The following is a 27,240-nucleotide window of genomic DNA, read 5'->3' as shown; positions in this document are numbered from 1 at the left end:
GGATGTGAGCTGCAAACTGCCACCACCGGCTTTCACATAGAATAAACAAGGTTCAGAATCAAAGATGCTCTGACAAAATGTTGTAAAAGGAAACCGTTCTAAATGCAACTACCCACAGAATTAAAGATCTGTCAGTTTTATTGTTCTCAGCAAGACAAGTGAATTAAGAGAAGGATGTAGTTAATTCCCTCCATAAAAGTACAGCAGACAAATGACCCTGTCGGGGTTGGCCTGGGCAGAAAATAAGTCTTAGCCAGGGTTCCCCATTCATGAACTTCCTGATTCCAACAGTAACAGGGGCGCAGCGGGAGGCCTGCAGGTGAAATGCTACACGGTTTAACCCACTAGAAAGGCAATGCTCTAAACTCCAAGTCTTGGGAGCAACCTAAATCCTTAAAACATCTTTGCAGTAGCGATGTTACCTGTTTGATTAAACCTTGAAGGGGATCTGCCAGCCCTTTAGTTACTGATATTGCCAGGTACTAAAAGCATCACTTGGTTTCATGTGGGTTGGAAGGTTTCAGATTACATGAGTCTAGTCTTCTTTGTACAGCTGGACGTTTCCAGCTTGTGCTGGTCCAAACCACACACGAAGAGGGAAACCTTCTTCACTGTGGTAGCCTTTAATTGGGAGCTGGACTTCTCCGGCTGTTCCCTGGTGTCCTTTATTAATGTCACATGTGTTGTGTGATCTTTAAGCATCCCAGGCTTTCCTCTTCATCTAGTTGAACCTCGCTGATTATGTTTAAGAAGGAGGTCTTCAGTTCTTTATTTGTTGGAGATGGAACCTGGGGTCTGGTGTATGTGATTCACAGTCCAGCCTACTGCCATTGTAGCAAACCGTCTCTGCTTATGCACTCTGACCTAACGCATGGTAAGAAATGTTTGCGCTATAAAGTCTATTCATTGAAGAAGCCATGTCTTATTTTGTCCGCATGGCATTAAAGGTTTCTAAAAGCTACCTCTTTAGAAACTCGGATTTCAAAACTAACAAGGGTGGGCAAGGTGGTGCTCACCTTTAAATGCCAGCACTTGGGAGGCAGAGACAGGAGGATCTCTGTGAACTTGAAGCCAGCTTGACAACATAGAGTTCAGATTGTGAGGACTATGCAGTTAGATCCTGTCTCAAAAAAACTTAAGGAAACAAAAACAACAACCGCCTTCCCAACACACACACACACACACACACACACACACACACACACACACACACACACACGGTTCCCTCAAGCCCTTGCTAAACAGCTATTTGCTTTCTAACCAAGAAATTAGAACTCTTTGTGTTGGACCAGTGCTCCCATACAGAAACCATCAGCTGCAGCTGACAGAACTCTCAATGGGATGTGTCCCCTCAGGCTTACCAGGGCACTCTGGGATGTGTCCCCTAAGGCTTACCAGGGCATTCTGGGATGTGTCCCCTCAGGCTTACCAGGGCACTCTGGGATGTCTCCTCTCAGGCTTACCAGGGCACTCTGGGATGTGTCCTCTCAGGCTTACCAGGGCATTCTGGGATGTGTCCCCTCAGGCTTACCAGGGCATTCTGGGATGTGTCCCCTCAGGCTTACCAGGCATCTAGTTCCCACTAACATAACATTTGCTCTTGAGCTTGGTAAGCTCGCTATGGTAGGTTTTAAACTGACCTTTCCCCATCTGTGCTCCTTATAGGAAAAGTACTGGCATCCACAGCGTGACTGTAACAGGAGCACAGCTTCCACTGCACCAACAACCCTTTCTATTCCAGTCACTGCCAGAAGAGGCAGGGGCACCAAAGATATCAAACTCTGAATGGTCAACGGCAGACATAACATCCACATCTCACTTCTGTGGACCATCAGTAGAAACAAAGTCTTCTCTGGCAGCCCACATTTCTGTCGTCACTGCCTCTGCAGTACAGCCTGAGGGTAGAACCCACGCCACTCAGTTTGTCCAGGATTCCCACAAGTCTGAGGACCTCTACCTTCCACAGCTCTTCCACCACCAGTACTTTGAACATTAGAATAGTTGAGATTAAAAACAGTTACTAGAGAAGTTAAACCACAGGATACATATCACTTCTTAATCAAGTGTCTTTTAAATCTAGCTCACGACAAATTAAAATGTATAGTTTCTTCTCTAGTTCATTTTTATTTAAAAGAAGCTATGGATTCAAGCCCTAGAATAAAAGAAAAAAAATTAACTAATATAGGATTATAGAAATGCCAGATCAAATTTAAATCGATTGCTATCTGAGGAGTCTTGAATGGAATCAACAAATTACTTAGCTTCTAAGTGAAAGCTTTCTAGGTCTAAAACGAGTGTTTTTTATTGCTGCAATAAACAGAAGTCTTGTGTGTTAGTGTAGATAACAAGAGAAGAAACCAATTTAGCTTTGGTTTTTCAAAACAGGCTTTTGTCAATGACTAAGACCAGAAGTCCCTAGAGCTGATATAAACTTTAACATCTAAAATGACTATGAATTACTTTTTTCCTAAGCAATTCTCAATACTATAAAATCGTTTGTGTTAATCGTGGCTTCATCCCATCCATCTATTTGATGTGTAAGCCGTCTGTGTGGGCAGAGAAGCCGGTGATGTCTGCCGATGAGGTGCACATGTCCCACAATTACAAGGTAACAAGACAGCACACGAGGCTCTTCAGTTTTCCTTCACCTACGAATGCTGGCAGCCATTTACAGGACACAAAATGGATCCCTCCTCTAAGTAGACATGATTGTAGAAGCAGAGAAAGACACGGTCTGGACTCACGCAGAATTTATGATCCAAAGCAAGAGGTCGAGTAATCATACTCAGACAAGACTAGGAGATGGATAGTTCAGACTGGGCATAAGCAGAGCTGATGAGGGCAGGAAAGAAGTTAGCTCCTGTCCGAACTACTGCCAAGATTCCCTTGACAGGAAAGAGGAAGGGGTGTGTGCAACCACGCCGCAGAGCAAAAGGGCACAGGAAGAGCTTGCCACTGAATGAAAACCAGTGAGCCAACAGCAGAAACCACCGGTGAGAGGCATGGAAAACATCTAGGTGACAAGGGACCCAGCGTGAGAGGTCTACAAACAAGCCAGTGATAAATTTTTGGCGTCTAGACCGACGTCAATGAGAGGACAGGCTGCTCACATGTGGTTTAGCTTGCCCAATTGCTTCACAAAGTGCTGGGGTTTTATGTAGAGCAATAAATACTGACCAGGAAGGCATCGTGTCAGTCTGTTTTCAAATAATAAACTTAAGGCTGTGATACAGACACTAAGGTTTAGAAAACATTGTATAGTTAAACCGTCTGTTCTGTAATTCTTAACTCAATAAATCCAAACTGCTTCCCTGAAATTGTTTTTGGCTACATAGTAAAGGAAAAGAAAAAAAAAACTATACGGCCCAAATGCAGCCCCTATTTAATATTTCTAACTGACACATTTCTACAAATATAAGCTAAATCTATCACACAGACATCTCAACACTAGAAATTGCATTTAAAATTTTGTTATCGCTTTCAGTTTTGGGGAGAAAGAACACCAACGTAAGAAGGGCTGGTTAGTGTTTCTTACCATGTTCATGCCATTTCTCTTCTCTAGCAGGATTCGAAACAAATTGGCTGTAATCTTATTATCGTGTACACCTTGCCCAAGGCCACGGTTATCGTCCTGCATGAGTCTTCGGTCCATGAAGACTTCAATTTGACCTGAAACAAAGAAACAAAGAAATCTGATCAGGATAATTTAATGCAGATTTTCATCGAAGACCGCTTAAACAGAAACCCAGCTGCCTTGCTTTGAATTAAGTTCCCCTGAGTTAAGGAGGGGGATCCAGATACTCTACAAGACAATGGCTATCTTTTGATAATAAGTAGCTACTAAGAATACATAAAGCATGCTATCATTTCTCCTTTCCTTCATTACTGCTCAGCAATCCTTCTCCAATGGCTTCACAGCTGTGTGAGCAGGTCTTCAACATATGAATCCTTTGAGGGGATAGGTCCACAATCCAGGGGAAAAAGAAATCCAACATCATAAATTTGCACTACATCATCCTTCTTGCAAACTTGAATAAACCGCCTACACTTCTGGAGTTTTAGGCTTTCAATCCAATAAACCACAGAGACCTCTGAGAACGATGGGCTAGCAAAAGTCAATTTCAGCTGTGATTTGTACGTGCAATGTTTTCCAAAGCCTGTGTGCCCGGTGATCAGGGCTACTCAGAAGCTACGAGATCAAAGCTAACTCCATAACTGTAATCCACAGGGGTTTCACAGCTAAATGGGCTGTTACAGGCAGGGCTAGGTTGAATGGGGTCGAAAGCCGGGAAGGAGGGTCCTCTCCCTCTTCTTTCTCTTCCTGTCTCTCTCATCCTTCTTCCTAACTACCATGACGACGACTCACTATAGCTGAAAAGCAGGAGAGCCAAGTGATCACAACCTGCAGCCTCTGAGAATGTGAACCAAAATGTATTTCTTACCCAAAGGTATTTTTGTTACAATGAAACACTCATGAATACACTTAATCATTAAAACCGCCCAGGCACCGTGTCTTAGCCTCCTGCTCATTCCCTGAAGACTGAAGATACTCACCATAAAGTTCCACGTTAACTACTTGTCCAGTTCTTAAAGGAAAGCAGTGAATGTGGAGGATAATTAATATATTGGACCACAGAAATATCACATAGTTAGAACTAAGAGCCCTCAGAGTGGAATTAACGACACGTACCAGAGGCCATACTGGAAGCGCCTAAAGACTGAGCGGAAAGCAGTGTGAGCCGATGTGCAGCATCCTGGATGTAGGCCATTGTGCTCATCGGGTACACATTGGCCTGAAGAGGCAGTTTGGCCATTGTCCTTCTAGGTTGAATCTAGGAAACCAAGCAATTCTTATTTTGTACATGCATCACTGACACACACACACCTTTATAAATCAGATTAGTTAGTTACCTTTTTCCCAAAGAAAAAGGGCACAATTTCTGTTCTTGTTTAAGCAAAGAAATATTTTAAAATCAAAACACTCTTTAAAATCATACACAGAGAAACCGCAAGGCCCTCAGAAGACAGTTTTTAACTGTAAAAGGTAGAAAGTCTCCGGATTTTAAAACAGGCATTTCTGTTTAAAGTCATGATTAAAAAAAATGCCCAGCTTCTAGCTTCCCATATTTGCATAAAACAAATTATGAAGGTATTAAGTATTCGTTTTTCATCTAGATCTAACGCTGCCTTTGTAATAAATGCTAAGCACAATAGCTCTCCATCCCCATTCAAGAAATAGCTATTATTCTCGAGTCAGTTTTAATGAACAGCACAGATCTTGCCACCAAGTCCTCTAACATATTACATTATAATCTAGTGCGTACCCACAGTTAAAAAAACGACATATTACATTATAATCTAGTGCATACTCATAGTTAAAAAATGCCAGTGTTTACTCTTGTTTACTTTAAATTGAGATAGCTCTGAATTCCAGCACTGCAGCCTCGGGTTTGAAAGCATGAAATAGATTTTTATCTTTCGTGAGGCTGTCAAAAAGCCATTACCGGCTCGGGACTCTTGTTATCACTGAGCTTTACTCCTACCACTTCAAAATGCCACCTCCGTGTTTAAACTTGTGAAAGTTTAAAATGAGACTCAAGGACAGTAGATGCAGAAAGTCAGTTCCGTGACTCACGAGAACTGAGTACCTAGCAGTGGAAAGTGGTCCTGACTACGCTTATCCCAGATCTGACCTTCACCATCCTCAGCCCTCACGAGTCCCCACCGCCTACTGGCTGCGCTGAGTGTCTTCAAATTCATAGTTAAGTGTAACCCAAGAAACTGATCTCATTGTGAGACAACCGTTTTCAGAAATTGACATGGCCTAAACCAGACATCCTTGTAACACAGAAATGTGGATACACAGAGAGACAATGTGGGGACATCAGGTGATACAGAGGAAGGCGATGGGCAAGCATCAAACAACACCAGGGGTTGCCTATATGTGAATGCAAGACGCTGGGAAGCAGTAGGAGAGGTCTCTGGGGAAGGTGGCCTAGTGCACAGCCTGACTCCAGACAGCTGGCCTCCAGGAGAATGAAACGATAATGTTCTGTTCTTTTAAGAGACCCAGTTTGTGGTAAAACAAACTCATGGCAACCCTAGGAGAGGAAGCAGTGATTAAGATGAGGAAAAGAGAGGGGCAGAGAGGAAATCAAGGTGGCAAGCAGGCAGGCCACCTCCAGAGAAAGCTCTGTTCCTGAGTAAGTCTCCTCCACGGCTGAGGAGAACGCAGCTTTAAAGTTATGAAAGGGCCCACAGGGGGCGCCTTAGCTGTGCTCTTCCTGTCCTCTCCCATGAGTCTGTCTAGTTTTGCCCAAGAACTACTATTTCCATAGGTTAAAACGGAGCTTATTATAAGAAATATTTACACTGTGGACCAGAAATCATATCAGTATCTTGCCTTATCACTGCAACAAAATGCACAGTTTTAGTAGCTCAGTTTTTACTAAGTTTTCCTTTTCACATGTAAACCAACATACACAATCATTTGTCTCTGTGAGATGTTAAGAAAATGTTTTCTTTTTGTACATAAGGAAAATGAATCACCATGGAATCAGAGTTTCACTTGAGACCCAAAGGGCCGAAGCAGAATTAGTGTGCTAATCAGAATATGCGCTGTGATTTTTGTTCTCTGGAGAAGGCTTAAATTTAACTTTTTGCAGAAAATCATAGAAGAGAAAATTATCCAGCCCTTTCCACTTATAGCCAGTTGAAAATCAGACCAAGTAAAAAAGCATATGTTGTGAAATTATTTCTATTCATAGCCAGGAATTTTTGAAATGCAAATGCGTCAAAAATATGCCCATGTTTTTAGTGGTATTATTCAAAAGACGTCACACATATACACTAGAAATAATAGAAATTAAGACTGCAGTCCAAAAAGCTCTCTTAAGCACAATTAAAGGAATCTGTAATGTGCAAATAAAATGTAAGAATTGATTTTCTTCCTATGTGTTATAATTCTGTGTGATAGTTTTGATTACATGTGTAGCAGCCTACATTTCCAGAGTGGCGTACACCCCAGCACATCCACGAGATGTGAACGGATGCAGAGGCCCACCGTAAAACTTAAAGCCGCCATTACTATATCCCAAGGAATCCGTGACGTGTGTATGTGAGTTCTTTATGAAGAAAAAGAGGTATTTTTCAATCCCCAATTGCATTTCCTTTTATGTATAATTTTAGAAAAGTGTTTAATATATTAATGGTCATCAATTTCTCATGTTTAAAGATTTTTTAAAAAATATTTGTGTGGCAGAGAGATAGAGAATGAGAGAGAGGAGGGTGGAGAGGGGAAGGGAGAGAGAGGAGAGGGAGGGAGGGAGAGAGGGAGAGATTTTATGTTTCTTATATGTATCTAAGTTCCTGGACAGGCCGATCCCTGGGACTGGAGTTATAAGTGGCTATGAGCCAGCTAACATGGGTGTCAGGAACTAAACAAGTTCCCCTCCAGGTGACACTCTCTCCAGCCCTTAGCTTTATAAGTAGATAATTCTAAAAACATAATCTCTCAAAGACTTCTTCCAACTTTGGGAATCTGACAGTAAACCTCCACATGTCCGTTAAAGCTGTCTCCATTCTAGAAATAGTTGGCAACTTTAGGAATATTTTAGAAGTGACTCAAAAATCAACTGGACAGTTATCATGCATGAAAGCTATACGATCTGCACATGAACATATATATATATCCCCTGCAAACACCACGCAAACATACATATAAAACGGCATATAAATACAGCCATCACAGTGATTTTAGAGAAAATTACCTGATATCCATTTAGGTCGGTATAATATCTATTTTGGTTGTTTATTTTGGAGGAAATTCTCATTACAATCTCACGGTTATGCACACTCCTGATGTCCACGATATTAGAAACCTCCATGGACTGGCCTTCTATTCCTAAATTTAAAAGGAGATACACATTAGCAAGAGCAGTTATTGCCTCCACACTTGTTAGACAGACGTAAAATCTCTTCCCATATACTTCCTTGTTTTCTTATTCTTAACCACCTCTCAGATATGGGATGGTGAAACAATTTAACATTTTCTCCTTGATATCACTCTGGAGATGGTATTTACCTAAGGCTGTATGAATTCAGTCAGAGGCTGAGAGGAGGCAGGACTATGGCATGCCACACAGTTCTCAATGGTTCTGAGGGGAAGGAAGACAGGAAGTGAGGACAGACCAGCCCGCAGGCCATCCTCTTACCTCAACCTTGCCCTGTCTGAGGCCCTAAAATGAGGAATCACTGAGTTTACACCCTGCTCTCTCTACAGTGTGTTACCACCTTTTCAGTGTTGTATAAGGGGATGGGCTCCCATGAGATAATCTATAGCTAGGGGCTTTATTAACATGCTGGTATGTAGGGATTGTAATTCGAAGGGAGCCTTGGCAATTAAATCAATTTTATTTGTGTTTCCTTGTCCCTTTGGGTCTCCTGTTATGGCCCAAACATCCATTCTGCCTTTTACAACATAAAGGAGAAGACAGCTTGAAGATGTGCCAATCTTAGATTTTTATAATTCTTTGCTGAAAACTAATGTGGCTTATTAGTATCTACTTGAAACGCTACCTTAACTGCATTGCTGGGTCCTCAGGGAAGCCTTGGGTCAATTTCAGAGACGAAGAGAGGTGTTGCGTAGAAATTCAACACATTTACAAGAGATGGAGTATGTGGAGGGGAGTTAGTACAGCATCATCTCCATGACACAGGGAAAGTAGGCGGAAGAGAAGACCTAGTCCTGGCCCTCTGCCAATGCTGATTCTTGTGATGTGTGTGTGTTGTGTGTGTTTGTATGCATATGTGTATGTATAATATGTATGTGTATATATGCATGTGTGTATATGTATGTGTATATGTGTGTGCTTGTATGTATGCATATATGTATGTTTAATATGTGTGTGTATATGTATGTCAGTATATGTGTGTACATGAATGTGTGTATATAATGAGTCCTATCAAGCTGACAGCTAGCAGGAAGAAGACTAAAAAAAGGAAAACTCTTTTCCATAGGAGCCAAGAAGAACCCACTTCCTCCGACAGAGTGACGACACGTCAGAGAGGCGTCTTGGGGCTTTGGCAAAGGATGCAGCACTACTGCTAGTTCAGGCACTACAGTGTCTGGGAGCACACTGGATACTGGTGTTCTAAGTGGGTTTCTACTGCAGTGATGAAGCACCGTGACCAAAGTCACCTGAGGAAGAAGGGGTCATGTCAGCTTTTATGTCCCTATATGGGTCACCCAGAAGGGAAGTCGGACAAGAGTGTGGAGTAAACCCTGGAGGCAGGAGCTGATGCAGGAGCCATGGAGGGCGGCTGCTTCCTGGCTTGCTCCTCATGGCTCGCTCAGCCTGCTTTCTTAACAGCTTCAGAACAACAGCCCAGGGCAGCACTGCTCACAGTGACCTGGATTCTCTCCCGTCAATCTGGTGGGGGCATTTTCTCCTCTGAGGTTCCCTCTTCCCAAGTGGCTCTAGCTTGTGTGAAGTTGACATGAACACAGGCAACATGGAGAATAAATAATAATATGGTGCTGAAGACAGGGAACAGGATGAAGCCTCTCCCAACAGAATCTGCAGAAAGGCACAGAACTCTGCTCTGGTGCAAGGCTCTTCAATTCAAATCCCTCCCCTGGTGCCAACCTCAGTCTCTCATGTTTTCAACTCACGTGGTACAACTGCCAGGAATGGGGAGGAAATGGGGGGCACTTTTTAACAGCCATAAATCAGAACTATGAACCAGATAGTTTAAAAGAAAGATTACCTCCACTACTGTTGACAAGTTAAATGAGTGTGTGTGTGCGTGCCTGTGTGTGTGTATGTGCTGTGTGTATGTGTGTGCAAGTGTGTGTGTTACATACTACAATACAATCTAAGTTGAATGAATGAGTGTGTGTGTGTGTGTGTGTGTGTGTGTGAGAGAGAGAGAGAGTGTGTGTTACATAATACAATACAATCTTCTTTGAGCTCTGATATACACTCTGAATGCAAACATTACTTTTATTATGTTTACAGAAACTGGAATGTTTTTTAAGCTAAAATAAAATGCATGTGGAAATGGAATGAACGTAAGATACACAACTATATAACACGAGGCTTGCGTGCGGTGCAGCTCAGTAGTAGAGCATGTAGTTAGCATAAGTGTGGCCCCAAGTTCAATCTCCAGCACCGAACCCTCAAAATTAGATCCCCAACAAAAATGAAAGTGCTCATGTAGCTTGGAGGAGCACAGATGGCGACAGGAAGCTAACTCCAGCTCACTGGCAGTGCCTGAAGGATTTCTGCTGGACTTTTATCTTTCCTTCTCTCTAGATTAGATATTCTCTTGGGGGTCAAAAGAATTCATGAAGTAAAATGAAGTCCTAACAAGAGAGAATATCATTAATTTCAATTCATGTCTCTCCAGAAAACATTTACAAAGAACATGCTTTAAGGGAAAAATTAATAATTTCATGCTACCTCTGGCAATGATAAATTATTCCATTGAGAAAGTCATCTTTCTCAAGCTCAATCCTGTGCTCAGATCCTGTTGTGGCAACAAATACTTCATGCCCCTTAAAAGAGAGCCCTACGTTCATTCACAAATCTGCAAGGCATTGATTGAAATTCCGAAGCAGGGTAGTCTTCTAAACTAAGTTCAAACTTGAAATGCCTACTATGGAAAAACAATAACAAAAATCCTGTGACTGCAATAAAAGCAAGTCAGTACACCAGAGTCCTCAAAGAGATAACCTGTAAGTATGGCTAGGACGGAGGACTGCCAACCTGGTCTGCTGTGTCACCAGTTCCCTGAGCTCCTCCTGAGAGGGCAGAGGGTTGACTAGAGATCACCCCCGAGGCCGATTAGGGCCGCTGGTCTGTGCTCTCTACAGTAAGTGGCAGGAAGAAAGCTAATATACCAAAGAGGGTCTCTCTGGCTTGTACAACCAGGGCCTTCTAGGTTCTTGTGGGTTTTCTGTAATCTTGAGAAAGAAAAATGTTTCAGGACAAGGTTGGTCCTTTGACGAGGGAGGAGCAAAGCTGCAGCTGGGGGGCAGCCACGAGAGAGAGAAGTTAGTGCTAAGACTTTGCCCTTTTGCTGGAAAGAAGAGCAGAGGGTGCTTGTCCTTATCAACACAAAGCCAGATGAGAGGCGCTTAAGAAGCAGTGCACAAACCAACCAACAGGCCAGCAGGTCTCTCCCTGAGCTGCTGTCCGGGTGTAAGGCAGACTTGAGCCTCTGCACTGTGTCTTTTCACAGACAAGCTACCTTACGCACCATCCTTACATCCTGTTTCTAATCTCTGAGCACACTAAGGGCTGACTCACCGCTCAATGGAAATAACCAAGAAAGAAAGAAAGACACATCCCTCATCAAACAGAAATAATCTGGCATGGGAAGAAACCGGATTGGCGTGAGAGAAGGTGAAAATATCTGGAAAAACGAAAAAATAGCGATTTTCGTCACGGGCAAGCACACCCGTGAATGTGGGCTCCTGGCAGTGTACAGGCCTGCTGGAAGGTCTGCTGACTGAACGGCACAACCTGGAGGGCATGGGAGGAGTCAGCTGGCATGGACACTTACTGACACCATATTTAACCCTGACCCTCAGCCTCGGAGGAAGTCACTTGCTAACAGTACCGAGGCATCTCAGCTACACTTCTTAGTCACCATGTTTCCAGCAGACCAGTGACTGGGGAGGTGAAACTGTTCTACGGGAGAGGTCTGGGAGAGGAAACCATGCTTGCAGTGGCTGAGGAGAAAGAGTTTAGATGAAGGGTGAGGAGAGCCAGAGAGGGTGAGGGAAGGGGGAGAGAAAGGGGAGGAGGGAGGAAAGGGGACAGGAAAGGGGAGTAGAGGCTGAGCTGATCCAATGAGAGCAGCCTACTGAAATCTAGTTAAGGGCTAAGGCTTGCCAGCACCGAAGCCTCTTTACAAAACAGCCCCAAGCTCTATTTTTTTTTAATTTTTTATTTTTCTTGGATATTTTATGTATTTACATTTCTAATGTTACCCCCTCATACACCCCCACTTGCTTCTATGAGGATACTCCCCCTCCCATCCACCCACTCCCACCTCAGCACCCTGGCATTCCCCTACACTGGGGAAATAAGCCCTCACAGGACCAAGGACTTCTCCTCCTATTGATGCCTGACAATGCTATCCTCTGCTACATATGCAGCTGCAGCCATGGGTCCCTTCATGTACTCTTTGGTTGGTGGTTTAGTCCCTGGGAGCTCTGGTGGGGTCTGGTTGGTTGATATTGCTGTTCTTTCTATAGTATTGGAAACCCCTTTGCTCCTTCAGTCTTTTCTCTAACTCCTCCACTGGGGTCTCCTTGTTCAGTCCAAGGGTTGGCTGCAAGCATCCTCATCTGTATCAGCAGGGCTCTGGCAGAGCCTCTCAGGAGACATCCAATAGCAGCCAAGCTCTAATTTTAAAAGACCTCTTTCCTTAGAAGTCAAGAAAATAATACGTATTTTAAGACTTGGCTACTCTAACTGTATAGGTTCAGTGAGTTGTATAGTCTTTGGATCTGGTTAATTCTGGTGGTTTTCATTTGCAAGCCTTTTATAATGAGGTTTATTTAAAAATGACTCCAGGCACAGGCTCTTTTCCACAGTTCCTACTGACTGCACTGAATGCCATCTCAGCCAAGAGGCCCAGGAGTGACCCTCGCCACCTCAGAGCTGAGAGGAGCCCACGGTAGTACCAGACGCATACACCTGCATATCCTCTGACTACCACTTCTAAGAGTACATACAGATGTCTGTCAAGAGGGAAATGACTAGAAAACCACCATGCTGCGGGCACAGTGCTGCAAAGGACAAGAATGGGGCAGCTCTCTATCCAGCAGAGTTTGTATGCGTAATGCATAAAAGTACATTACAGCACTTGGAAGGAAAGGATGTTTTCCTACACACCAAGAGCACAATGGGTTGCCAGTGGGAGGTCCAGTCACATTTTTAACTTTCAAATAGTGGCTTTAGATGGACAGACAAACAGTGCTGGTATCCTCAGGGCCTCCCCACTGAATAGGTCAGGAGGATGGGAACAAGACAGAGGAAGCCTTGACTGTTTAATATTTGCTTAGAATTAGCTTAGTGACCTAAGATACATCTTCCTTGAGAGAGCAAAGCTGGAGGCCATCTTATTCTGCCTCTGTGGAAGGTAAGGCAAGGGGAGTATGCAGAGGTGTAAAGACTCTGCATGACGGTAGGGGGTGGGGGATCAGTTCTGATCAGCAGAGAGGATGTTTCCACCTACCGCCTCTGCTCGCTTGCATTCCCTCCTGCCCACACCCTATGCCCCTTGTCTTTGCCAAATCTACGTGGTGCTGAACAGACGGTGTTGGCCTCTCCACGTCATCTCATTGCACAGTTCTGAAATACACAGCATAGTTTTTTTCCCCAAGGGAGAGATTCTGCTAAATCAGAGAGCACTTTTGCCACATCCAATCAGAGGAAATCTACTGAGAGGAAAGGGTTTAGAATAAAAATCAAGAGAGCCTTGAACACTTCCCAGCAAGAATCCAGTATCTTATAAGAGGCCCTCACCCTGTGATTAGGTCAAGAAAGGATGAGGGCATGTGGCCTGTACCCAACTAAGAAAAGTCACATGTTCCTATGTGGACCATAGCTTCAAATCTATTGTTTGTCTAGGTGTAGAGCTATGTATTTAACCTGGAGTATGTGTGCAAACCAGGAAACCAGAATTGGGGCACTGAAAGTAGTTTATTAAGGGAGATGCTGCCATTGCTCTTGGTTGCCCACCATAGATTACTGAAGACGCTACAGACTTTCATTGCAGGATATAGAGAAAGTGATCATGAACTGGCCAGGAAACTCTCCCTGCTGCCTCGCTTTCACAGTACTGGAAGGCGCTATACAGGTGCCTGGGGGAGAACCGACATCAATCATTTTAGCAGTGTTGACCCCCACATGTTACAACACTGACTAGCAGGCAAGGGGTGCCCACTGGTACGTTAGTCGCAAGACTATTTATGGTGGCATTCTAATTACTTTTCTGTTGCTAAGATAAAATACTCTGACTGCCCCCCCCCCAAAAAAAACCAAAAAAACCTTCCAGGCAAGAGTTTATTTTATACTGTACTTGCAGGTACAATCCACCACCGAGGGACATGCACACACTCATGGACACACCCACGGACAAGGATGACCTTCCTAAGGAATGGTGCCACCCACAGTGGGCTTCTATGTCACTAATTCAGACATGTTCACACCAATCTTATGTCAATAAGATTGAGACTTCTCCTCTCTAATGACCTGGATGTGCACGTTGACACTTATGGGAAACCAGAACACTAACCACTCTTTTCTAAGATTGCTCCACAGAAGGAAATGCACGCCTGATGCTGTAAATAGAGTCAGAGATCATAGTAAGGGAGGCCATGGGCCCTAGATTTAGTCGTTGCTTTGCCTTGTTGTCATGTTAAATTGACTTCTAAATATTTGTGTTACTGTTCATAAATTCATGCTGCTCTTGCCCGTGATCAGAGAAGCTTTTCATAGCAGTGGCTCCTGGTCCATGCAGAGACTTATAATAAAGTGCTGACTGGTCCTGAGTGACTGAGAGCGCTCATCCACAGATGGGACATCTACGTCACCCTACCTCCTCGAGGATCAGGAAACACTGTGACTTCTCTGTGTCTGTCTCCCCTCCCTCATCTCTGTCTGCGCTGAGAGAGACTGAGCAATCGGACATGTTCATCTGTTCAAAACAATCCTGCCACATAGCGACACAAGCCTGCAAACCTTCCTTTTCTACCACTTTTAATAATACTTCTCCCTACTTGCACACTAGGAGACACAAAGAAGGGAGGGAGGAAGAAGGAAGGAAGGAGGGAGAGTAGGTAGTGTGGAACTGAAGCACACTTCTCACCCATTCCCACTCACATGGGTGCTGAGCAAATATAATTTGAGATATTGGTGTCTGATTAGATTTGTAAACAACTATCAAATACTTCTGTCAAACATATTTTTCAACTGTTTGCCCTTAACAAAATGGAAGGGATACCCAATCAGGTTGACAGGCACGTGATTGTTAAAATAACTAACCAAAAAATGTTTTGATAGTCATTTTGGGACCTACAGTGCCTGACTAAGAAGGGGTTCGGTATTAAATGATTGTCCTATACCCTTTTCACCCCATTACCAGCTTCTAATCTATATAAGTAAACCACCTTTGCATCTGGTACTTAAGAAAACCAAAAGGTCCAATTCACCGAGAGAAACATTTCCATTAAAGTTTATAAAACAAATTCTCAAAACAGTAATGTATTATTTACATTGTTGCAATAACTCAACCCAGGAAGACATAACACTTAGAGCTGAAGGATGAGTTTTTAACCTTCAGACATCTGTGCACACATTCACACTCAACAGACAGGATTACAGTCTCAGAGAAGTTACGAAAAGTCAAGAACAAACGAGACTCTCAAACACAAAAATTCAGTATCAGGATATATCCCATGGGGACCAGTATTAGGATATATCCCATGGGGACACAGAATGCGAAGAGGACAAGAAGAAGAAAATGGAGATGTGGAATGGGGACCGCCAGGGAACAGTTTGTACAACCTCCTTGAAAATTCATGACTGTGCGATGAATTGCCACTTGTGGGCATGTCTATTTTTAAACATCAATGTTAAGCAAAATGACGTACTTCGCACTTGGTTGAATATGCAAATAAAATAGTGTATCAATTTAAAAATCACATAGGCGACACAGAGTCCTTTGTGTAGGAAACAAGGTTTGACCTAACCAACCCCCTTTTCTTTTCCTTTCTTTCTGCCCATCTCGATGTTTTGCCAAGACCCACCACCCTAAAACTCACCCCTGCAGCAGATCTTCCAACTCTCTTAACTCCAATGACCATTCTTGGGTCATTTTTATATTTGAAATACAAATTATGCAATTTGTCCGGCTCACTCTGTCTCTTGAATGACTATGGCACTTACGAGGTCACCCGGCTTCCTGTATCATAACTCACTTATCCCCACTAAAGCCCCCAATGTGGACTCTGCAGCTGTCACCACTGCAGACTTAGAGCGAGGAACCGTGTATCCGCACTTCTTAGGCACTTCTGATGCTGGGACCAAGAATCAGGGTTAAGCGAAGCACACACTGACCAGGGGCGCCATTTCCCTGCTCGGGGGCCCTGTCCGATGTGGCAGTTCCACCAAGGCAGCCGAGGCAGCCCGAGTCTGAACTGGTGTAAGCAGAATATACCTACGGACCCTTAAAACAGCTTCCCTCGCAGGCCCGTGGGGAATAATCAGGTTCCACACACACTGACTTATTTCAATTTTTAAAAGATCCAATTAAAAGGAAAAAGTCCTTAAGCAGGCAATTGCACATTATAGTCCAAAAATGCTTTAATTACCTAGGTCTGCTTAGCCAACTTGATGCTTCTCACTCTTACACTAAATACAGAATATAGCTCTGGGGAAGCAGGAGATTGATTGTAAGCCATTTCAAAATTCTCGGGAACCATTTTATACAAATAGGAAACAACTTCAGTAAAACTCTGAGGTCTTGGTTACGAGGGGCGGACCCCAGGGCTGAAGGCCCCCAACTCAGGCAGCCTTAGCAGACAACTTCAGAATGAGCAGTCAGGCACAGGGGATCTCATAGCTCCTGAGGTTTAGGAAGACTCCGATGACTCAGTTAGCCCTGTGCGCTTTCTACAGATTAAGAGAGTTATTTTACCAAGAACTTAAGGGATAAGTCCAAAGGGTTGTATGGCCTTCTGAGAAGTCACAGGAAGGGTTTGCACCAGGACTGGGCTTCCTCATCCTCAATTGTTATACCTTACCCGTTTCACCAGGGGAAGGCCATCCTGAGCCTCTAAAGGGCAAGCATCCTAATGAAGCCACTGGGTTTTACATAAACTGCCTCAGAACTGCCCAGAGGCCTGAGCCCTCTGCTTCCGGGTTACAGCAGTCCAGGATATCCCCAGCCTTCTGGGTCAAAGGACTCCCCTCTTGGGCTTTAAACGGCATCCATTACATGTTTGCCTGGGGCAGCTTGCTTTCCTTTAGCAAGACCCATTACACGTATGTAGTACTGTCACGATATGTTGTTGAAAAGAGAAAAAAAATACTGCACTTCAGATATTTCTCCTAAGGCTGAAACATGGCTCCCACACACATTCTCACTCATTCACAACCACCTGTCCAGGAAAACGCAGCCTCCAGGCAGCAGGGAGCTGGACGGAGGACATTTAATGGATTTACGACCTAAACCTGTTGCCAGCGAAAATATACGTGATGTGCTGGTAACCCATAGCAACCTAATTTATCAAAGTGCAGTTGATGTCAGAGAACTGGGGCGTTAAAGAAGCGGAATAAATACAACTAGAAAGAGGTGGAGTTTTAGTTGGCCACACCGCTGGCCGATCGCTATGCTGGTCCTGTAGCTGTTCAGTCTCAAACACCTCACATGCTCGGGTCATATACTATCTCCATCAGAAGGGGAACACGAGGAAGCTTCAAGCGTCAGCCTAATGCATAGGCAAATCAATTCTTACTCCCCATCCGTGTCCAGAGAAAATGTCATTTTCCCACAAATGAATCTTCTAGAAGATGACGCCGAATGGTTCCAAGGGGTATCAGATTAAGTTGTGCGGGTTATAAATGGATTTCTTAGTCACTCCCCACCCCGAAATCAAAGAATTTCATCAGACAGGGCTGGAGCTGTGCTGGTCTTGATTTTTCAAAGTTCGTGAGCATAGGATTTCCTTTGAGATTTCTTCCAGAACCCTTCTGAATGTGACGTGAGAGAGATACTGAAAAGACAAACCTATTTGGTTTTCTTAAAATTTAGTTCTTGTGTGTGTGTGTGTGTGTGTGTGTGTGTGTGTGTGTGTGTGTGTGTGTGTATGTGTGTGTGTGTTTTCCGTCTGCCTGTCTGCCTGCCTGCCTGCCTGCCTGCCTGCCTGCCTGCCACAGGCACGAAGTGCCTGAGGAGGTGAGAAGAGATTCCCTCCATCTGGAGTTAGGGATGTTCTGAGCCACCCGCGTGAGTGCTGGTCTTTGAACTTGGGTCCTCTGCGAGAACAGCCACTGCTCTTACCTGGTGAGCCACTTCTCCAGCCCTTAAACGTGGTGTATGTGAATAACTAAGTGACTTTAAGGAACAGTGAGCCTTCAACTGAACTAGCTATTTTCCAAATCTACGGCGAACGTAAATAGACCATAGTTCAATCCGGCTGGGGGCTGTACCAAGGCCTCTCCACTCCGTCGTTCTCACAATCAGTAACCCCCAACTGGTCGGTGAAAGCCGAAAGTGTCTGATTTATGCTCTCGACAGAAGTTACGTTATGGAAAAAGCCGGTGGGACCCACACGGGGGACTGAGAGGTTCTCTGGTCAGCTCTGCATAGTTGGGAAAGACTAGTTCATTAAACTGAATACTGAACCCAGACTATCAGTTAAGAGACAATTTGTAAGATGAACTTTCTATTAGTCAGTGTTGCTAAACGATAATAAAATATGTTGTAAAACTAACAGATATCAACCCGATACAATGGCGTGCACATGAGAAAACAGTATTAGTAACCCCATTACTTCCCATCTCATTAATTTGGTACTTGTTCGAAATGCTGTAAGGAAAACCATTACATTGTATGCTAACTTAAAAATCTTAATAAAGGGGCTAGAGACCCTGCTCAGTGGCTAAGAGAATACACTGCTCTTGCAAGGACCCAAGCACTGGTCTCAGCCTGTAACACTGAGGTCCAGGGATCCATCGCCCTCTTCTGGACCCTGCAAACACCACCACCCATGTGTACGTGTGTGTTCACAAAACTTAAAGTAAATATTAAAAAAGAAAACATTGATAAAAATTTAAATTGAAAAGAATCTTGGTGCTAATAACAAACAGGCTTCATTCGTTAATACTTGTCCAGTACGCTGGGCACGTTGGAGAGGGCAGGGAATTAGCCTTGATACAGAAACAGCTCGGGAGGTTAAACCTGAGGTGTCTCTTGGTACTTTAAAATATTAGCTAAGACTCAGTCCATAGAAACAGACACACTGCCTGTAGTTCTCTTCCTACATAAGAAACTGACCTGTTGACTGAGCATTTAGTCATCTAAATACCTGTTAACTCAGGAAGCCACACTGTAGCATATTCAAGGATTCCTGGGTGTTTTTTAAACACCTAGAAACTTCATCATATTTTAAACCCCAAATATCATCCACTTGAAGACTGCACATTCCTACTTCAAGCTTTAAGTGACTTCATGAAAACCTCAGTGAACCAAAACCTACATGAAGAGTCCTTGAAGACAATGGAACAGCAACTCAGACAGGAGTGGGTCACAGAGACCAAGGGGAAAAGAAAGGCTCAGTGTCTCCTGCGTGTGGCTAATCGCTTCTGAGAGGCAAACTCACTGAGAGGAGGTCAACCTCAGATGTGGGAGGTGATATGGTTTAGGAAAAAGCCTTTTAGACGATTCAGGTGTCTCATCTCCCACCCAACCACTTCCATTGTAGAATAAAAAGAGAGCAAGCAAACAAAACAGCAAAACAAAACCCCACAAATGCTCAGGGCAAGATGAAGCAAGGTTTATCTGTCACTTCACGTCTCTGTTTGCTGACTTCAGGGTTAAAACGAAGCTCACTCAGAAAAGCGCTCTCAGCTAACTTCACATTTACCTCACCTGTCCTTCTGAACACATTTCCAAACCCTCCTGCTTTTGAGCAACAAAAATCTAATAGTGGCACAAAAATGTGTCATCACAAGTTTATTCTACCCATGGAGAAATCCAGAGGCAACACTGAGTTTGCATTAAAACAAAAGCAAAAACAAAAACCTATGTCAATATTGTTTGTGCCCTATTCAAAAAACCAGTTTATTTTAAGAGTACCTCCATTCCCTAGAGGCCAGACTTCCAGAGATTTCAAGAACTGGCAAGAAATTATACTCCTAGATTTAGAAATACTTATGTAGCAACTAAGTGAATAAATTATGAATGCTGAGTAAAGGTGAGCCTAGGTCAAGAACCAGACCCCAGCGGATGCTGACGTGCAAGGCTGTTCAGTTTGGCAGTGAGAGGAACCTGCCCACTGCAGCACTGCCAAAAGCTGGGCACCTGAACCGGAACAAGGAGGAGAAGGAGCACAATCCAGGAGGAGAGGGAGCACAGTCCAGGAGGAGAGGGAGCACAGTCCAGGAGGAGAGGGAGCACAGTCCAGGAGGAGAGGGAGCACAGTCCAGGAGGAGAGGGAGCACAGTCCAGGAGGAGAGGGAGCACAGTCCAGGAGGAGAGGGAGCACAGTCCAGGAGGAGAGGGAGCACAGTCCAGGAGGAGAGGAAGCACAGTCCAGGAGGAGAGGGAGCACAGTCCAGGAGGAGAGGGAGCACAGTCCAGGAGGAGAGGAAGCACAGTCCAGGAGGAGAGGGAGCACAGTCCAGGAGGAGAGGGAGCACAGTCCAGGAGGAGAGGGAGCACAGTCCAGGAAGAGAGGGAGCACAGTCCAGGAGGAGAGGGAGCACAGTCCTGGAGGAGAGGGAGCACAGTCCAGGAGGAGAGGGAGCACAGTCCAGGAGGAGAGAGAGAGAGAGAGAGAGAGAGAGAGAGAGAGAGAGAGAGCGCGCGCACAATCCAGGAGGAAAGAGAGAGAGAGAGAGAGAGAGAGAGAGAGAGAGAGAGAGAGAGAGAGGGAGGGAGAGAGCGCACGCACACAATTCAGGAGGAGAGGGAGCACAATTCAGGAGGAGAGGGGTGGGGCACAATCCAGGAGGGGGGAGAGAGAGAGAAAGAAAGAGAGAGAGAGAGAGAGAGAGAGCACAGTCCAGGAGGAGATACTAGGAACTAAAAAGGACAGAACCCAGCAGAGAACAGAGGAGAACTCAGGCCAGCAATGGAAATGGACGCTGACAGGGAGCTGGCAGTTGCCAGGTGAACGCAGAGGCCCAGCTCCTGCTGCCAAGACGCCGGTCAGTCTGGACAGGGCTGCTGCCAGGAGTAGGAAAGAGCAAAGGTGCAGGAAAGATGACAGCCACTTAGTTGTGACAGCACAGTTCCTTGGCAGAAGGAGGCAGGCACGTCAGAGCGGATTACGTTCCGAGTCAGCGGCTGGTCTATGACAGCAGGCAAAGTCCCAGCCACCAGCAGCAGGAGAGAAGATCCGCGCTACTAGGATCTGACACGTGCTGGGTCACCATTCCACTGCTCACTCCAGCCCTAGGCTTTCCTTGCTTTGAGACAAGGCCTCACTAATTTACGTAGGCCTTTGTTTAAAGTTGCAATCCCCCTGACTCAGCCTCTCAAGTAACCTGGGTTATAGTTGCGAGTATGCAAGTGTCTATGTTATAAGGAAAACAAAAGTCGCATGTGTACTTTCATGCATGGTGCTTTTTCTCACCCATTAATATGAAGTGGCTGAAAATGTGACGTTAGAGCTTCCGGGAGTGAATCATTGAAAATGGCCAATGTGATCCCCCACCCTTCCGGACCTACTGAAGGTTTTGGGAAACTCAGACAAGGGCTATTTTATAGTCACAGGCTTTCCTGTGGTGAATGGTAATTCTGTAGCACAGAAGTCACAGTTGGACACCAAGGTCCTGCCTCGTGTTAGTTTTCCCGACTCTAGAGGGCTTGCATGGATGGATTGGAAGAGCTCCCAAGAGCTCCGAGGAGGAAAAAAGAAACTGAGCATGACTAGTAGCCGAGAAAAAAAGCAAAACTAGTAAAATATGAAATGACATAATTAAATGAATGCAAGACTAAGTTCAGACTGTGAAGTCAAGAAACTGAGCATTGGGTAGCTAATAAAGTCTGTGAGAGTGATGCCTTTCCCCCATGACCTAGAAATAAGCCATGCTTTACAACAGTCGGGGTCAGCTGGTGGCGTTCCTACCCATCTGAAGAGGCAGGGGTGCAATGTTCTCCTTCCCGGTTCCCTTCAGCCTAGGAACAGCAGGACAACTGCAAGTAACGAACCAATGAAGACTCTTCTAAGACGGTTGAAGCCAGTAAGTCACTGGTCTGGTTAGTAACAACGCTCATGTTCTCCTGTGTAAAACCACACCTAAATACCGGACGGCTTTCAGGTCTCCAACATAAGGTTTCTGACTGGGAAGCTCATGACTGAGTCAGCTCTCATGAGGAAGGAGGAGATGGGGAAGGATGAATGGCAGCCTAGCAGATGAGAAGGCTTCGCCATTCCCACCATCCGAAGGCAAAGATGATGCCGGAAGTCAGGCTCGGGGGTACAGAGTCAATTCCAAAGATTCCATTGTCTCTAGACAACTCAGTTCGGTAAGAAAGGCAGAAGAAAAGTAGGACTCCACCCGCAAGTGTGCGTGTTTGACGGCCGCACCGTTTTCTTACCCTGTATGTGGTACAGCCGGACCTTGTGAGTAACGTGTTCAAGGAAGCAGGTCACGTCTGAGTAGATCCTTCCACGTGTCACTCTGACAAAGGGTGTTCTCAGGGAAACATAGGGCTGAAGAGGAAAGGACATTTTTAGCAAAAACACTTTGGTTTCTAAACTTTCCTGAGTTTAGGAATATTGTGTGAAATGACACATTCGTACAGCTCAAAACTCATAACTGGACATGGAAACTTATAATTTATCAGAATACACAGGATATAAACAATAGACATATGGTAAGATGTTATTCTTACATAAAGCCTTTATTTGCAAACGCTTACAATTTGATTGGCCTTAGATAATCTACAAACGTTCTCCTCATTTACAAACATTATAACCTATACTCTTCTACTACCCGTGTAGTTATTTATTGGAAATGAGATCATTCTTAGTTGTGATATCTCCCAAGCCAGCACCTGTGACCCGGTCCTCCTGTTGCCAAGATGGGTGGGTACATGTCGGGGCTGAGCAGATTGGATTCGAGACTCACGTACAGTTTACGCAGTGAGGCTTACTGAACTTAGAACCACTCTGCCCTTTGGCAGGAAGAGGTGGCTGAACAGAGAGCAAACTTAAGAACTTGGAAATCATTGGTTTAGATTTCATTATTTAGCATCCAGAAAATTAGGGAATAAAGCCCACACTTTATGTGATGTCAGACTAAACTCAAAGCATCTAAGTAAGCATTGCTTATTTCCGCTCAACGGAGCGTGAAGCACTGCTTTCAATGCAGGACTCTTGAGCAGTAAGAGACTCTCAGAACCGTGTGGTTCTCCTCACCCATAGAAAAACGTACTAAAGCTAATAAAATATGTACCATTTACAAAGCCCTTTTGCAAAGCTACCATGCATCTAGAAGGTGGGTAGAGGGGAGGGAGGCAGGAAGGAGGTTTCTGGGTACCTACTCTCTTCTGACGTAATCAGCTATCTCCTTCCCTGATGTTGCAATACTTTTACTTTGTCCTTTATAATATCTCCTTATTATTTTCATTTGGATTACAGATATTTAATTTAATTACTATTTTTCCAGACATAATATCCCATATTTATGGTTGGAGGCTGAGGCAGGTAGATCAAGAGTTGGAAGTCAGCCTGGGCAACATAATGAAACCAATTCTTAATTTAAAAAAAGAAAGGGAGGAAGGAAGGAAGGAAGGAAGGAAGGAAGGAAGGAGAGAGAAAGAAATTTCTTAAAACAAAGACTCTGAGCCAATAATTATATAATTTAAGAAACTATTAAGTGAGACATCCAAATAGCTTAGGAGTAAGCTTCCCCGCCTATTCCCCTGCAATTTCTCACTGACATGAACATAAACAATCAAACCTCCTCAGGGCGGCCTATATCATCCCTAAAAATTCAATCATTTTAGTGTGTGGCTTCGGTAAACTTCAGAAGAAAAATAACTTGCTCAGAAGAAAGGTTAGTCACTAAGCAACAAAGCATCAAGGAGATTAATGTATCCTGAGGTCGGGGAAACAGGATTTTTTTGGGGGGGGGGCGTGTTATAAGACTGCTTTACAGGGCTAATTCTCTGAGTTTGGGCCAGAGCTCTGAGACACGGGCCGGTGGAAATGAACTTTTCTCCAGGCCGTCCAGAGGCAAGAGAATCGGTAGACAGAAAATCCTTAGAGTCTGGCTTTATACACGACCCCCCCCAAAAAAAAGCCTCTGCTCGGCTTCCCCAGAAATACTCAGGACTGCGTGAAGAGAACTGCAAAGAAAGCCGATCCCAAGTCACTCCAGTGAGGAAGTGGGACAAGTGGGGGCTTAAGGAGACTCTGAAACACAAAACTATACCTCCAAAGCACGTGCCATCAGATTGAGTTAAAAATGAAAACCAAAATATGTAAAGGTAGTAAGACAAAAACTCAAAATGGGGGATGCTCAAATGTGGAGACGCTCAAAGAAGAGAAAATCGAGTCCGTATGTGCGCACTGATGCTCATGGGGCTGGCTGCACACTACCATCAATTTAATTGTTTCTTCACATCCGCTACATTTTCAAAATTCGCCAGACTACAGGCATTGGTTTTACAGTCTAGAGTAGGAAAAACTGTTTATCAAATCCCTAAGGACTCAAGAGAGGTGCTCCAGTGAGCAGTCTCCCCCACAGGGCTGAGCACTTTGTGTCTGCACAGCGCTACACAGGTAGGCGGTTCCTCAAATCACTTCCCCGGGAGCCAAGTCTACAAGATTAGCTTTCTCCGTGGAGAACACACATGCTTTGTGTGTTCCTAAGTGAATTCCAGCTCTGACACATCTAACTTTCCAGTGTGAACTGCCAACCTTTAATAAATACAATTCCACAGCCTGGAGCTGATCCGTGTCCAAGGATAAACTAGGGAGACATTCTCATCTCTGTCGCCAGCACCTGTCTCAGCCGCGGTTCCAGTGGGCATGCGCAGCACCGATGTGCACAGAACCTGTCTCTGCCACAGTTCCAGTGGGCATGCGCAATACTCACCTGGCCCTGCCCATCAGGCAGGAAGAGGTAGGCACCGCTCTTGTCCCTTTTGTTGGTGGTTCCGTACCACAGGAACTGCACCTTCAGTTCCTGCTGTTTATTGTCTTCTTTCCTTCTCACTTTCTGAGGATTACAAAACAAGATAAACAAAGAGACTTATTACCAAAATGCCACCTCATGAAGAAAGCCAAGATACGGAGAGGCAGTTAAGACAAAACAAATGGGACTGTGGATAGGCTCAAAAAAGAACAACGACAATAAAATCTCCCAAGATAGGCTAAAAGTGTTCAAGGAGGGCTAGAGCGATGGCGCAGGTGTTAAGCCCAGTTGCTGCTCTTGCAGAGGGCCTGGGTTTGCTTCCAGTGCCCACTTGGCAGCTCACTACCGCTGACAACCCCAGTTCTCGGGAATCAGATGCCTTTTGAACCGTCTCAGACGCCAGGTATCCAGGTGTATACATGCATGAAAAGAAAACATGCATTCACATAAAAATGTTTAAATGCTCATGTAGCTTGAAAGGCTACAGCAGAAGGACTGTCTAAGTTTAAGGGTAGCCTGGGCTTACTAATGAGTTCAAGGCAAGCCTGGGCTACATAGTCTCATCTTGTCTCAGAAAAAAAAAAAGAGGGAGCAGAGTGAGACCAAAAACTCTTAAGTAAGCTCCTCACGTGACAAATATTTGGTTAGGATCAAAATTTCATAGTCGGCCTCAGATTTTAAAGCCTTAAAGTCAGAACAAAACACTGCACTACACTTTAGCAAGGAATAAAGAAATTAGACCTGCGCTTCTCAAATTTTCTGTAGGAGACTTATTTTAACTTCCAATATGCATGGGCCAGTATGTTTTTAAAGCATAGTAAGAGTGAACTAAATATCAGAATTAAAGTCTTAAAAATTCACTTTGCATTATTCCCAGCAGATATTTTATTCTGTTAAACTGCTTCCACAGTTCCCACAAAACACTCCCACCCACCACACTTAGCTAACAAGTATGGCAAGTAGCACTGCTGCCAGCCATGCTTCGAGCCGCAGGGGACCACAGAAGGTAGGCAGCTGCTGAGCAGCCCTGTGTCCCGGCTTCGGCTGCAGCCCTGCCTGGAGGGCTTCCCCACTCTTCACCATCCTGGACACAGAGGAAACTCGGTGAGATCTGTGCTCGCCACAACCCTTCAGAACATACCTCCATCAGCCCAGATCGGTCAAACCCAAGTGTGAGGAAGGAATTCTCTATGGTGATGGCATCTCCTGAATCTACCATGTTCTTCATGTGGAATATTCCACTTTCTGCTTGCCCGTCATTGTTATATAGGAAATAATCAGCCAGATGTGAACTTGAACTCTGGGATTCTAAGATCTTGTACACTTTCAGTCCCAGCGGTGGCAGATGAGCTAGAAAAGCGACCTTTCAAGACAGGAGAAGGGGCCACAGAGAAAAGTTATCTACCGAAGGCAAAACATTTATATTCGTGGTAAGAACACCGACTGGGTTCTTAGAAAGAGGACATACTGTTGCTCTATAAATGCTTCAGTAACTTAGTGAGGTTGTGCACACCTCAGTCCAGCCAGGCGTCTAATCACCTCAGGTTGGAAGCCTTCAAAGGCGTTCATGTTTGAAACTATGAAACTATATGACCGTCCTTGAAATGCCCTACAGTGTTCTCAACAGATGTTTTCAGGGAGAAACTCTCCAGGCACGGAAGGGCTTAATTAACATAGACCATGTTTTCTTCCTAATTATCAGAAGTCCTTTTGTAAAATTATACTTCAGTGTGGTAAAAGGAGAAGTGTAGCTGCACAGATAAGATAGAACTTAGTTCAGCCAGGACCAGTCATCAATGCTATCTTGGAGTCAGCAGACACTGAGCGAGGGAGGCCTGAAGGAGGCACGGTGTGAGCTGGCCCCTGTCTTCCAAGAGCTGCTTCGCTTTTGACACAGGCCACTGCCTATAAAATCTGACCTGAACTTGGACTCTACTTCCCATTTTTATTTGCAGGATCATGATTATCTAAGATGCATCAGCAGCAGTTTTTTTAAAAAGCAGAAATAAACTCCCTCTTAAGTTGCTAGTTTATTATTGTGTTTCTATAACTCTTTAAATCACCTCAGGACTTCAAATACTTAACACTTCTAGGGAAACGGGGTTCATTTAAAACTGCTTATCTAAGATAGACACACAGACACACAGAGACACACACACAGAGACCACACACAGACTCACATACGCAGAAATACACAAAGACACAGAAAGATACAACACACACACACACACACACACACACACACACACCACACAAAGAGGAGGCATGGAGAGAAATTCTCTATTGGTTGAAGCTAGTGTTCCATAATTAAATCTCAAAAACAAAAAGATATTTTTGATCTTGGTTA

General features: G+C 44.4%; 1 protein-coding gene across 2 annotated transcripts in view; it reads right to left on the bottom strand.

Moving 5' to 3' along the window:
• Man2a1 (mannosidase, alpha, class 2A, member 1) overlaps positions 1 to 27,240 on the bottom strand; it is a 156,345-nt gene that overhangs the window by 17,163 nt on the left and 111,942 nt on the right. For both annotated transcript variants that reach the window (NM_012979.2, XM_039083037.2), the window contains 6 exons: positions 26,035 to 26,256; positions 24,855 to 24,977; positions 22,348 to 22,462; positions 7,770 to 7,903; positions 4,691 to 4,832; positions 3,536 to 3,669 (listed from right to left, as the gene is read on the bottom strand). In NM_012979.2, the coding sequence (NP_037111.2) occupies positions 3,536 to 3,669; positions 4,691 to 4,832; positions 7,770 to 7,903; positions 22,348 to 22,462; positions 24,855 to 24,977; positions 26,035 to 26,256 (870 nt within the window). The remainder of the gene's footprint in view (positions 1 to 3,535; positions 3,670 to 4,690; positions 4,833 to 7,769; positions 7,904 to 22,347; positions 22,463 to 24,854; positions 24,978 to 26,034; positions 26,257 to 27,240) is intronic.

Source organism: Rattus norvegicus, chromosome 9 (assembly GCF_036323735.1).
Source record: "Rattus norvegicus strain BN/NHsdMcwi chromosome 9, GRCr8, whole genome shotgun sequence".
Taxonomy (NCBI): Eukaryota; Metazoa; Chordata; class Mammalia; order Rodentia; family Muridae; genus Rattus; species Rattus norvegicus.
This window is presented reverse-complemented; position numbering and strand designations above follow the sequence as displayed.